Raw genomic sequence first — 14,476 nt, forward strand, 5'->3', positions numbered from 1 at the left:
TGACACACAACTGCAATGTGAAGGATTCAGATATGTTTTTCAGCAGATAACAAATATCAGAAAACATGTTTCTGTGGCACCGCAACATCTTTCTAAATTTGTGTGGTGTTTGCTCCAGTTGTGGTGTACCTTTGGCATGAGTGGACTAAAGCAGATGGCAGAATTGCTTTCTGGATTGGTGTCCACTGGAGTTGTGGAGTCCTGTGCACTGAATCTCTCTGTTTCTTTTTGTGTCTCTCCCAGAAGCCCCCTGTGCCACGCCCCTGATCTGCAGCTTTGGGAGGCCTGTGGACCTGGAGAAGGACGACTACCAGAAGGTGGTGTGCAACAACGAGCACTGTCCTTACAGCACCTGGATGCACTTGCAGTGTTTCTATGAGTGGGAGAGCAGCATCCTGGCCCAGTTCAACTGCATCGGCCGCGCCCGCAGCTGGAATGAGAAGCAGTGCCGCCAGAACATGTGGACCAAGAAGGGCTACGACCTGGCTTTCCGCTTCTGCTCCTGCCGCTGTGGGCAGGGCCACTTAAAGAAAGACACAGACTGGTACCAGGTGAAGCGGATGCAGGATGAGAAAAAGAAGAAGTCTGGGTTGGAGAAGAACACGGGGAGGCCCCCAGGGGAGGCTGGAGAGGAGGCAAAAAAGTGCAGACCCCCGAACAAGCCCCAGAAAGGCCTGAACCATGACCTCCCCCGTCGGCATTCTATGGACCGGCAGAACTCCCAGGAGAAGGCAGTCAGTGCTGCAGCCTATGGTGCCCGTTCCCCTTGTGGCTCCCCTGGCCAGTCACCCCCGACTGGCTACTCCATCCTTTCTCCTGCCCACTTCAGTGGTCCTCGTTCCTCCAGATACCTTGGAGAATTCTTAAAAAATGCCATCCACCTTGAGCCTCACAAAAGGGCCATGGCTGGGGGTCATGTGTTCAGAAATGCCCACTTTGATTACAGTCCAGCTGGGTTATCTGTTCACAGGGGAGGACATTTTGACACTCCTGTACAGTTTCTGCGGCGGCTGGACCTCTCTGAGCTCCTCACTCATATCCCCAGGCATAAGCTGAACACTTTCCACGTGCGGATGGAAGATGATGCTCAAGTAGGCCAGGGAGAGGATCTGCGGAAGTTCATCCTCACGGCCCTCAGTGCCAGCCACAGAAACGTTGTAAACTGTGCTCTGTGCCACCGGACACTGCCTGTATTTGAACAGTTCCCACTGGTGGATGGAACTCTGTTCTTAAGCCCCTCGAGACATGATGAGATCGAATATGATGTTCCTTGTCACCTTCAAGGTAGAGGTGTTGGTTCACCTTGCCTACTTTCTGTTTGTTAAAACCCCAAAGCAAATAAGATGGAATTGCTCTGTTTGGGTTTAGTTTAACTGATGTTATACTTTTGTTCTAGTCATGTGGTAGGTAATGTAAGTATTTCAGCTTCACCCAGGGAGGAAGTGGTGGTGGTTTTGGTACACTGCAGTCACTGTACCAAGTGCAATTAGCCTCCTGGGTAATTTTATGTTCTCGTTCTACTTTGATTTGAAGAAAGAAGTACTGGTCTATAGTTCTTCATAATTGGGAAGACATTTGGAGAAGAAATTACATTATTCTCCTTGCTATAAAATAGTTCCTTTTGAATCCCAATTTAATAACCTGGAAAGCTTTGATCTATGTATACCCAGCAATGAGGGAAAGTGGGGAAAGAAGGGACAATGTGTTTTCAGATTAGTTGAGCTAATTTTGAAATTATGAAAGATGAAATTATATGGGTAACATCAAAAGGAAAATGGAGGATTATTAAAAACTCAGGAGTTAAAATTGATAGTTTATGTAAAGATTCTAATTCTGGATAAGAATTCCACTGAACAGAAACGGGGCTTAGATGTATGTATTAGCCAGAATACAGATGGATAGAGAACATGAAACAGGTTTGTGATTCTAAGAAAATTACTCTACTGGAAAGTCTCTTTTCTCACCAGCTTGCTAGTGTCCATCATTCATTATTCTTCTTTGTCTTTGGGGGACGACCTTAGAAAATTCAGAGTCCAGGAAGCAATAAAACAACCTGTCCCACAAAAAACCAAAAAGCCAAAAAACCCTAAACAATTCAGGAGTTATCTTGGCTTAGAGCATTGGGGAAACTTGAGCACGTTTCAGTTGTAAGTCTAATGATAGGGTTAGTACAAATGTGAACTATGTCTATTCTTATGAAACTACTGAATTTCCACAAAGATGAAATGCATCATGTATAATATATTCATGACTTTAAATGTATGCTAAGAAAAATAATCCTGGTGCAGGTGGCTTATACCTGTAATTCTAGCTACTCTAGCTACTCAGGAGTCCAAAATCTGAGTACTGAGGTTCAAACGCGGCCTGGACAGGAAAGTCCATGAGACTCTTCTTTCCAGTTAACCAACAGAAAACTGGAAGTGGCATTGTGGCTCAAAGTAGTAGCATGTTCGCCTTGAGCAAAATAGTTCAAGCTCTATGACCGACCTTCCAAATAAAACCCTAGGTCTCCAACCCCAGGGATAAATAATGATTTTTCTTTTTTTTTGAAGTTTGATATTCTATTTCTTACCATCTTAAGTACTTATACAAAGGAGGTATCATTTAACAAAGCAGTTTATGAATACAGTGCATCTCAGTCAGTGACATCCTGTGCTCATTCTCACCCCCCTTTGACTCACCCTTCCCCTTTCTTTTAGGGTATATACAATGAGTTTTGACTGCTTTCTCCCTGTCACTCCCTGTTATCTTTATTCTCCAATTTTAGATGTTATCTGTGGACTTGTTTTCAACATGAGATGACTACATATCCTCCTTTCTGTATATTATAATGATTAGTTAAATCCTTAATGTTTTTAGTGTTGAAACAAGACATATGGGTATATTTCCTATTATAGAGACAGTAAATTCAAAGATAACTGGAATTTCTTGCCAGGTGCCAGTGCCTCATGCTTGTAATCTTAGCTACTCAAAAGACTGTCATCTAGAGGATCACATTTGTGGCAGAAGAGGCCACTTTATTCAGAAGAGTCTGCAAGACTTTGTTTGCTGTTCTCCAACTTTTTATTCCTCTCCTTATTTCCTTCCTCCTTGAAGGTTTAATTTATCTCTCCTTTTTCTCTTTCTTTGCTTCTCTTTCTCTTGGGTATGTTTTGAGATAGGAGTTTTACTGTGTAGCTGAGTCCGGCCTGGAACTTGCCTGGTAGCCCAGGTTGGCCTTGAATTTATAGTGGTCCTTTCTCTTACTCCCAAGTGCTGAAATTACAGGTGTTGCACTGCCATGCTCAGCTAATTTTTCTCTATATCTCTGGTATTCTAAAATCCCCACCAAAATACTGTCCTTTCCTTCTACCTCCCCTCTACTCACTATGCTCTATACTGTCTTAGTGTCTTCACTCCAAAATCTTAGGATCTTGACTTTGGCGACATTTTCTTTTATATTTCTTTGATAATTTTCTCCTTTTATTTATACTTTTAAAAAACAACTCATATTAATAAAATATCCAATCTCTTAGATGATGATGATGAATATGATTACTATTATTTTAGTTTTGGTACCTCTCCTGGGGCTTGAACTCAGGCTTGGGCTGTCCCCAAGTTTGTTTGCTTGTTTCCCTCAAAGGCTAGTGTTTTACTACTTGAGCCACAGCTCTACTTCAGACTGTTGTAGTACTTAATTGGAGATAAGATCTCACAGATTTTTCTGCCTGGGCTGGGTTTGAACCTCCTTCAGATCTGAGTAGCTAGGGTTATAGGCATAAGCCACCAACGCCTGGCTGATTTTGTTTGTTTGGTTTTTTTGTTGTTGTTGTTGTTTTTTTGATGGAAGGGGGAATCCTTTTTTTCCCCCCCTTCCAAGTGTGTTGTCTGTATCTATATTATGCTTTCTGGAAGATTTCATTGGCTTCTGTTTTTGTATTTTTAAATTTCAAGAACTCTTAAATAACACCCTTATTATTGGAGGTAATGTCTGTTGTCTTTCTGAGCTGAAGCTGAAGGGAATAGGTTTTTTATATTGTTTCTTGGTTTTTTGAGAGTGCTACCTAACTCCTTATGTCAGTTAGTCTTTGTTACAAAGCAGATTACTCTGAAAGTTAGCAATTGAAAAGAGATTATTTAGGGATTTCTTTAAGTTCTTTGTCTTGGTGGTTAGCTTGGCCTCTCAGACTCCTCTCACTGTTTACAGACTAAGGAGCATTGGGCCTCAGGCGGGATGAGTCATCTGTGGTCTTTGTAGTGTTTCATCTTCCAGCAGGCTATTTTGGGCTTTTAAAGATTTTTTATTAATTGATACAGAATGATCATACATCTCTTAAGGGGTACAATGTAATGTTTTGACATATACATACACTGTATAATGAACAGATCAGGATATTTAGGGTCTCAGTTATCTCACAGTCTTATTATTTCTTTTGTAGCTCCCCCCCCCCCAGGGCTGAGGACCCAACCCCAGGGCCTTGCGCTTGCCTGGCGGGCGCCCTTCCTCTGGGCTAAACCCCCAGCCCCTCTTATTATTTCTTGAGGCAAGAACATTCAAATCTTCTTTTCTAGTTATTTTGAAAAATACAATATTGTTAGCTATAGTTATTTAATGTTCAAGAGCATACAAGAACTTGTTCATCCTATCTGATATTTTTACCCATTAATCTCTTCACCTCACCCCTTTACCCTTCCCACCCTTAGCTAACCAAATTCTTCTCTACACAGCTGTGAGATGTATAGAGGTTTTTGTATAACAAGAACTCCACAGCTGAGTGACGTTCTGTGATACTTGTCTTACTGTGCCTTGCTTTTCTCACTTCACATAATGTACTTCAGTTCCATCATGTTGCCACAAATGACAGAACTTCATCATTTTATGTCTGAATAGTATTTTATTGTAAACGAACCATGTTTTCTTAAATCTGTTGATGGACACTTAGGTTGAATCCATGTTTTGGCTACTGTGAATAACTCAATGAAAATGGGAGTGCAGATATCTCTTTGACATACTGATTTCATTTCATTTAGCTGCATATCCAGTAATGTGATAAGATAATTCTGATTTTAATGCTTTACACGAAGTATCAAATGTTAGGTATATTACCTAATATTGTATATTACCTAATACTGTTTTCCATAAGGACTATTATAATAATATCTTCCCAATAGTATATGAGGCTTGTTTATATATATCATGAAGGGTAGGCAAGGTAGGGACACACACTGGTTAATGAATAGAGGGTTCCAGGTACCTCATTGAAGGTTGAGTTTGTGGGGGTTATTTTTCCCTATTCTTTATCCTGTTTGCTGGTAGTGTTAGAGGGAAATGGGTGAAAACACTATTTAAAAACTTGACCATTCTTTGTGAAGACAAATTGATGATACATAGACTAGTATATGTGAGAGTTGTAGTTTCCTATTTATGATGGACAAATTCTTTTGATGCAATCCATTTATCAGTCAATCAAACTTAAGGATTTTGTATAGGTGTTGAGTAATACCAGTTTTTACTTCTGTCATAAGTATATTATCTCAGGACATAAGATGCTTTTATAAAATGTAGCTAATTTTGCCAGACCAAAGGCTGCATATAACACCACATGTAGAATTAGTAGCATGTACGTATTAATTGAAACATTGTGAAATTTTCAAGGAAAAAAGGGCTGTATACGCTTGTTAGTCTTAGGTGGAAATGGGAAGGCAGATGTTAAGAGGTGGTCTGGGTTTGAAAAGCAGAGTCTGGCCACAAACAGGTATTTTTTTGTTAATGGATTGTGCAGTGGGAGCAAAGGAATGGTGGTTAAAGGAAAAAAGACAGGTCATGATAGGAGGTATGGAGGGAACCATTTGGTTAGAGATGTTCTTCATTGGGAAATGAGTAGACATGGTAGGAAGAGGATCGTGGGATCCTTTCAGGCTATAGTAAAGAGCTTTTCAAGGTGTTTTATGAATGGAAATTTAAAGTATTGAACATTACCTTTTACATTTTTTTTGAGGTACTGGTGTTTCAACTTGGCTTCATACTTGCTAAGTAGGCAGTGTATTTCCTGGGGCTTGAACTCAGGGTATGGGTGCTATCTCTGAGATTTTGTGTTCAAGGCTAGCATTCTACCACTTGAGCCACAGCTCCACTTCTTGTTTTTGTGGTTGATTGGAGATAAGAGTCTTATGGATTTTCTTGTGTGAGTTGGCTACAAAACTGCAATCCTCAGATCTCAGCCTCCTGAATAGCTAGGATTACAAGCATGGACATCTGGTGTCTGGCAAGACAGTGGTTTTTATTGTTGCATCTCAGACAGGTCTCTGTGATCAACAGCAAGCTTATATAAATCATTTCTTTCTTTTGTATCCTCTAAACTATTCATCTCCAATAGAAAAACCACATTCCAGGCCACAGGATTCCACAGTTTACAGTTGATTATATGTTGTTGAAATACTTGCTATTTTCACAATAAACCCTGTAGATTATTATTCCCTTGCCTTTTCCTTTGACACCCCACTCTACAGCCTTTAGCCCCTATTTTCTACTCAAAAATGTTTTGTTTGGTTGTAATGATTTATTAAGATTGGTCTAATTGGAACAGTCTCTCTGGGCTTTCCACTCAGTATCACATGTGATAATCTCTTAGGAATCAGCTTTTGTTTGAACTCACAAACAAAACTGTGTCCTAGGGTTTAGAAATACATTATTCTCTTAGGACAGTGTATAATTCTAATTAAAAGCAAATCCAGAGTCTTAGTCTGGGCCCAAGCCTTCCTAGGTATTTACCTGTAAGTAAAGAACACAGATAGACTTAAATATGCCTGGACTTTGCTACTTAGTGTCTATGTGAACCTTGAACAAATTGCTCACTCTCTGAACTTCACTCAGTTCCTCTTGTCCAAAGTAGCAAGAAAGGCCTGTTTTGTACTGTTGCAACAAGAGGGCAATGAAATGACTCAGTGCTTACAGCACAGTTCAAACCCTTGGTAAATACATGGTAAAGGTTGCTTATTGTCTTCATCATCATGGCAATTATCAACATCTGACTTATGTGTCTGGCCTTGTCTTCCCAGCCTGCAGCATCCTGTGCACTACTGGATGCAGTGAACTTTAATGTGTAGACCTGGGAGGGAGACTGAAATGAGGTGTTTTTCAGTAGCATATGAATGCTTGAACTGACTTCTTGACAGGCCCCTAGGCCACTCAGAGTAGATACAGCATGTGAGACCTTACTTTCAGTGTCCTAGAACAAAGATGGGTGGTTTTGCAAGAACCTCCTGTTACTCTCTATATTTTGGCATAGAGGCTCCCAAGGTTAATGTCTTTGAATATTAGGATATTGATACATCAATTTATCTGGTATACATTTAGGTGTACTCACCTCATTCTAGACATTGTGATGGCCACTAAGTTTACAAGGATGAATAAAACATAGTTCCTGCATTAAGGAGAGTGAGAATCATGTGAACAAATACAATGAAAGGATTCCTTTAAAAGATTGTTATGTGTCTTTCTACAGAATGGTGAAAACCTGCAGTCTGACTTACTAGGCAGTAAGCAGCCTATTCTAAGTAAGAAACCACTGCTGAGTGTGTGTTCTGGCAACTGTTTTCAAGGCAGAAGCAGATCCTAGGCATTCTAACTCCTGTTTTTTGAACACTTAATCATTCCATATAAATTATGGGGACACCTTTCCTTTATAAGTATTGAGATCTTTATAAATAACAAAGGGATGAAGTTGTGACTTTTGAGAGCCAAATAAATGAAAAGACATCAAACTTAAACCACTTAGAAGTAAGTAATTCCGGTTCCTAAATTAGACATGGCAATAGCTGCGCAGTTTTGGGGACAAGGACACTTAATGATGATTTTTACTGCAGCGTAGTTCTAGGCCATCAATACAAGGCAGACTCAACTTTCTGATAATGAATCTTGTGGGTGAGCACTCACGATGACACGTGTGACTGGGTCACGCTGTGCCACACATAGACGTTTGATCAAAGTCCTGTGTTGTAATTACAGGCTAGTTTTTGAGCACATGGGGCTTTGTTAGTTGAGTTTGGATGGACAAATGATGTAAACCTGGTAACATATTTTAAACTAAAATGAAGCAAATTTTAAACTAAAATGAATATATTTTAATAAGTGTGAACTTAAATGACCTATTCTGTTGACGATAGTTGTGCATTATTCTAAAAGCACGGCTTGAGAATGTGTGGTAAATACCATTTTTAAATATATTTTTTATTGTAAAGATACTGCACAGAGGGGTTACAGTTACATGAGTAAGGTAATGAGTACATTTCTATTGAGCAGTTACCCCCTCCTTTGTTTTTCCCCTACCATCCCTTCCTTCCCTACTTCCCCAACTCCTTCCCCCTTCCCGCCCTGAAGTTATAAAGTTCATTTTCAACACAGTGTCTTGTACATCTTATTGCTACAGAGGGTCAGCCTCTATCCTTATTTCAGCATTTTGTTACTTCCCTTCCCTTTCCCAAATTAGAAAAATGTATATACAAGATGCAGGGCACCAGAATCAAATACAGTGAAAACAGGGGTTATACCATAGGGGAAGAACATAAAAAAGAAACAAAAAAATCACACAGTACAATAAGTACATTAAAAACAACAACAAGAAAGATAAAACCTCTTGTGTCTTGGGGTTCATTTTGCTTAGCATCATCTTGCATGGTCATATGTATATAGCTTTTGACCTTTTCTGCTTGTCCTAGACATTACCATTTATTTTTATTTTATATTCATCCAAATGATCAAGTGTTTGCTAATAATTGGTAAATGAGGCATTTTTAAATCCCCTTTGGAGACAAAATGTGATTTCTATGATGGTCATTCTCAGTTTTGTGTCTTCTGTGTACAGGGAGACTCATGCATCTGTACGCAGTGTGTGTGGATTGCCTGGAAGGGGTTCACAAGATCATCTGCATCAAGTGTAAGTCTCGGTGGGATGGCAGCTGGCACCAGCTGGGCACCATGTACACCTATGATATCCTGGCTGCCTCTCCCTGCTGTCAGGTTTGTATCAGCTCCACTGATGGAACACTGTTGGATACTGTAATTCTGTCCATGGGTGAATGCAGAGGTGTTAGAGCCTACATTGTGGTTGCTTTAGGGAGGTTTGAGGACTTGGAAGGGATGCTTCTGCAAGAAGAAGTTCAGTTGGAAACTTCCCCCAGAGTTTGTGATGGCTACAGACTCTTTCACAGCAGGAATAGCCAAGTGACTACATTGTGACAGAATGCTATGTAGCCCTTAAAAGGAGTGCAGTTAAATCATTTTGTGTGCAGTTTTTTTTTTCTGTTAAGCAAAAAAAAGTTATAATATGGCTATTCTAGGCTTCCATTTGTGACTAAGCATGAAAAATGCCCTGCTAACACTTCAGGGTGTTGGTCAAATAATGTGGAAAGGGTGAGGGGATGCTGAGTTATTCCTTTAGCTTTATTTATGCTTGTTGGTATCTTGTACTAATAACTGACACCAAATCATAACAAAGGGTTATGATTTGAAAAGGAGAAAGTTTCACTTTCTAGGATTTTCTCTTTCCTTTCTGCGGGATAGCATAGTTACCCAGGAATTGTATACTTAGTTATGAGAAGGATTTATAGTCCTTAAAAGCACTACTAAGAAGCATTTTCTGATGGTAAGAGAGCATCTGAAATTCAGAAGTTGTCAAAAGAAGGCAGAAGTAGTAGCATATAAAAGCATTAAATAAGATCATAGACATGTAGGCGATAAAAACTCTTGGAAATGTCTTAGTTTTTATTCCAAGTGGTTGGCGGTGGGGAGGAATCTGTTATTCTTTGGTATTTGTGGGTAGGGGAGAAATTTCTCATTGCTTTTCATCATGCAAGCCTGGTTTTTATTACAAACATTGGATACATGCTTTATTAGTTATTTAGTTATTTTTGTTGTTGTTGTTGGTCACGGGGCTTGAACTCTGGGCCTGGGCGCTTTTGCTGAGCTATTTAGCTCAAGTAGAGTGCTCTACCACTTGAGCCACAGGACCGCTTCTGGTTTTCTGAGTGGTTTTATGGAGATAAGTCTCATGGACTTTCCTGCCAGGCTGGTTTTGAACCACAATCCTCAGATCTCAGCCTCCTGAGTAGCTAGGATTACAGGTGTGAGTCACCAATGCCAGGCTATTCAGTTATATTTTTAGCAGTCTAGTGTGTGCATGCACATGTCTCCTGGGGCTTTGAACTTACGGGCTGAGCACTCTCATTTTGCTTAAGGCTAGAGCTTTACCACTTGAGCCATAGCTCTACTTGTGAGTTTTGTTGTTCTTGTGGTGGTGGTGATGGTGGTGTTTGTTTTGAGTAGTTTATTAGAGATAGACTTTCCTTCTCCAAATGACTTCGAACTGTGATCCAGAAATCTTGGCCTCTTGAATAGCTGGGATTACAGGTGTGAGCCTCTTGCACCCAGCTGTGCATACTGTGTTCTAGGGAAGAAATCTTCCTTCAAGCAATGTAAGCCCAAACTCATGTTTTCTGGCCTCTGAGCTAAATGAAGAACCATGTTTGATTTCTATTTATTGCTATTTTTATTCAGCTGATAATCACTGTGAAAATATAGGTGTTAGACATCACCATACAAATTATACACAACTAAGGAATACAGGAAAATCTTTCAATAAATCTGAATTAAAAATAAGCAGTAAATAGGTTATCAGAAAGGAATAATTGGGGGGCTGGGAAGGTGGCTCAGTGGTAGAGCGCTTGCCTTGCATGCATGAGGCCCTGGGTTCGATTCCTCTACACCACATAAGCAAAAAGAAAAAAGCCGGAAGTGGCACTGTGGCTCAAGTGGTAGAACGTTCGCCTTGAGCTGAAGAGCTGAGGGACAGCGCCCACCCCCAGAGTTCAGGCCCCATGACCGGACCCCCCCCCCCAAAAAAAAAAGTAAGAAAGAAAGGAATAATTGGCTAAAGAGGGAAGTTTGGTTACTCACTTTTAAATTGTCCGGAGGATGTAGTGGTTAAAATGGAATTGTTCTCATGTTACAGTGTGGGACAGGCTTCTGTTTTCTGCTTCCCAATTCTAACTGTGTGGTCTTGGGCATGGTACTTTATTACTATGTGCTCCAGTTTCATCATCTAAATTCAGATACTACTAGCTATCCTCACAGGAGGGTTTTGAGGACAAATTGAGATTATCTTTTGTTAGTACAATTTTAGAAGGAATATAACTGCCAAGACCATTTTATTTAAAACTCCTGGTTGTTCACTTCAGTCATAAACTGCTTCTGGTATCAAGAGACCTGTGTATGAATGAAGATACAGAGTACTGGTGGGTACCAGAAGCCCCAGGATAAGCAAACACTTCTGCCTGGATTGCCAGTTTTACTTGAATATTTTAGGGCAATTTTATTTTTACACCAAAACAGAATATCATCATTTGGAATGAAATAAAAGGGTATATGAACTTCTGAAATAAACTCAATGTTGCAGGAAGTTACAGGCAAGTTTGAATGGGGTGTATATGTGTGGGGGGGGTACCAGCTTCAACCACTCTGTTAAAATCAGGTCTCAGATGGTTCCTGTTGTTAAGGGAACTTTGGTGGAGAGTTTTTGGAGATCTTTTCGTTCGTAGGAAAGGACTAGCAGCACCTTACAGACAGAAAGAAAACTGGAGTCAGTAATTTCCAGACTAATGGCAATGAATTTTCATTGTGTCTTAGGCTTTGTTTTAGCCCGTTTTGTAGGAGAGGAGATGGGTTTCCAAACTCCCTCAGTTCCTAGCATGTTGTTGGTTGGGGTGCCTTTGACAGGTGTGTGAAGCTGAAGGTATTGTGGCTGACAGCATCTGTCTCTCCCAGGCCCGCCTGAACTGCAAGCACTGTGGCAAACCCGTGATCGACGTGAGGATCGGGATGCAGTACTTCTCCGAATACAGCAATGTCCAGCAGTGTCCACACTGTGGGAACCTGGACTACCATTTCGTGAAGCCATTCTCCTCCTTCAAAGTTCTTGAAGCTTATTGATGAAAGCTTTGCTTTAGTAATAGCTATTTTATTGATATTATTACTTTGTTACAGATCTTTTATAGGGAAACATTCTGTGACATTAATTTCTTTTTCTAAGTTAAAGCAGAGTTTACTTTGTATATCTGTGCCACTAAAATGGGGTTTGCCCCTTGCCTGTCTTGATTCCCAAATGTTAGTCTTTGGTCAGGATTGGAACTAAGAAGGGTAGTAGGGGGCATTTGGGTAAGAGTTCACTCTCACTGAGAGTCTCTGTTGCATCTTTAAGGTAGTTGGGAGGATGGGATGAATTTAGGAGAGGGATTTTATGGCTATTATGGAACAGCATAGTGGGATTTGGGAGGGAGCTCTTACTAAAATGTTAACTTTCTAAAGACCTACTTTCTAGATAGTCTGTGAGCATTGGGAATAATATACGACAAGTGAATGTAAGTCTGAGCCTTGAGAGCTAATAGTGTGTTGTGCTATCTTGGCTTAGTGTTCTGCAGCACATGTTGACATGCAGTTTGCTCTCACTGACAGGTGACTGGAAAGTGGACCTGAGTGCTGTTTCTTTCACTGTTTTAATGATCAATTCCAATACTGAAAATTAGATCTAAATTATAAGACATAAAAACTTTTGGGGTTGCAGATATTTTTAGATAAGCTGACCTATAATGCAGACTACGTAAAAGGAGTTCAGAAGTGGTACACTGTGAGTCTGAAGTTGGTCAAAGTAGCTGTTAGGGAGAATCCATGCATTCTCCTTAAAGTGATTTGGGCAGTGATAGTTTCACTGTTGAAGTACCATTTTGGTATCAGATCCTTTTCATGGGTCCATCTCACAATCACAAAACTTTACTGTGAGCTTCAGAAACAGCCTTGCCATACATACTTTCCCCATGGTAATTTAGCTCCATTTACCATGTTTAAATCTTGAGTTTCCAAAAAAGTTGGCCTGAAGAAGGAAAGGGAAATTTGTTTGAGAAAATAGAAAAGTTTTTAAAAAGTTTGTTTCATATTGGAAAATTACTGGTTGAAATGCAAAAAGTATATGTCATTCTGAGAATCCTCACGATACCTTAACTGTTGATGGGAAGGTGGTCATGTATAGAGCTTGATTAGTCAGATTATTATTTCAAAATACAGTCTTCTGTTCATTAGAGCTTAGTGACTTAAGTACACTAATGCCCTATCCTCTTGTAGAATTGGAATTGCACTATGATTTCTCATAAATATGATAACTACCAGTATATTTATATATGCTAAAAGAATCCTAAAATAGTCTGATGAATAGACAGATTTGGGGTTTATGTGAATATTTTATATTACTCATTTTGCTTATACCACCACCCCATTGTTTCTTTCAAAACAATTATTGCAAGTGAATTTTAGTTAATAGTGGGAAGAAATGCTCACAATGTCTATGAGAAGCAGAAAATCATCACTGGTCAGACAGTACTTGATACAACTACAAGATACAGCCCTTGAACTGTAATTGTGAGTGAACTATTTCCCTACTGATTCTCTTATACACTAAGTATAAGATTGGTAAGTTTCTCTTTAGAGAACTATTTGAATTTTATTTCTGATTTTAAAATGGTAAAATATTTTTAATGTTCTTTAAACCACCTATATTTTTCTAGTGAAACCTGCTTTTTTGTTGTTCAGAGCTTAAAGTTGACCTATCATTACATTCAGTAAGTTTATTAAACAAAAAAATTCCTTTGGGTTAACTGTATGTTGTATTCTATGTTTTCTCCTAAATTGTTTTCTGTCCTCTGAACAGTAACTATGATGGGCTTTCAGTATAATTGGATAAAACTTTTGGATGTTGTTTTGATGATAAAGTGGGGACTCTATAGAAACAGATCTATAGTTATATATAAAAAGAGAGAAGACTGAGTACCATACTCAGTATCCTGTGCCTTTAAGACATTACATTTTTGTCTGAAAGGGGAAATTTGGCTGATTTGAGAATAAAATACAATTGAGTATGCAACATTCTAAGGATAAATCTTATTTTAGAAATCTGCTGATCTTAATGCTTTCAAGCTTGCCCTGAGCACCTTGATCAGAACTGGAATATGTCAAGAAAGATCATTCTTTTTATTGTAGTTAGGATATTAAAGGGTATTAATCACCCAAGAACCAATTTGTTTTCTCTGATGAATAATGTTCAATAACATACCACAGTCTTAGAGTGACTAATAATTTCAAAGTATTCTTTCATCTGCTCTAATTTTTTATGGGGGGGGGTCTGGTTGTGGGGCCTGAACTCTGGGCCTGGGCGCTGTCCCTCAGCTCTTCAGCTCAAGGCTAGTGCTCTACCACTTGAGCCACAACGCCACTTCCGGCTTTTTTCATTTTGCTTATGTGGTGCTGAGGAATCGAACCCAGGGCCTCAGGCATGCAAGGCAAGCGCTCTACCACTGAGCCATCTTCCCAGCCCTGCTCTAATATTTTTAATCATTATTTTTAAGAGCTCCATACCTTGAACAAATAAAAGTATGTGCTTTAGTTTAGAGAAGA

At 39.6% G+C, this 14,476-nt stretch overlaps 1 protein-coding gene across 1 annotated transcript; it reads left to right on the forward strand.

The window, feature by feature from the left end:
• Positions 1-248: 248 nt before the first annotated feature.
• Heca (headcase homolog (Drosophila)) lies at positions 249-14,187 on the forward strand. The gene is made up of 3 exons (XM_013026868.1): positions 249-1,284; positions 8,844-8,998; positions 11,801-14,187. The coding sequence occupies exons 1-3, from the start codon at positions 357-359 to the stop codon at positions 11,963-11,965; spliced, it is 1,248 nt and encodes a 415-aa protein (XP_012882322.1). The 5' UTR covers positions 249-356; the 3' UTR covers positions 11,966-14,187.
• The last annotated feature ends 289 nt before the right edge of the window (positions 14,188-14,476 follow it).

The sequence above is a fragment of the Dipodomys ordii genome, unplaced genomic scaffold, assembly GCF_000151885.1.
Source record: "Dipodomys ordii isolate 6190 unplaced genomic scaffold, Dord_2.0 Scaffold97, whole genome shotgun sequence".
NCBI lineage: Eukaryota > Metazoa > Chordata > Mammalia > Rodentia > Heteromyidae > Dipodomys > Dipodomys ordii.

Bases quoted from the DNA above. Each gene is read 5' to 3' on its own strand.
- Heca (XM_013026868.1), top strand. From the start codon at position 357: ATGCACTTGCAGTGTTTCTATGAGTGGGAGAGCAGCATCCTGGCCCAG. The intron at 1,285-8,843 runs GTAGAGGTGTTG...TTCTGTGTACAG, and splicing joins TGTTCCTTGTCACCTTCAAG to GGAGACTCATGCATCTGTAC. The intron at 8,999-11,800 runs GTTTGTATCAGC...TGTCTCTCCCAG, and splicing joins CTGCCTCTCCCTGCTGTCAG to GCCCGCCTGAACTGCAAGCA.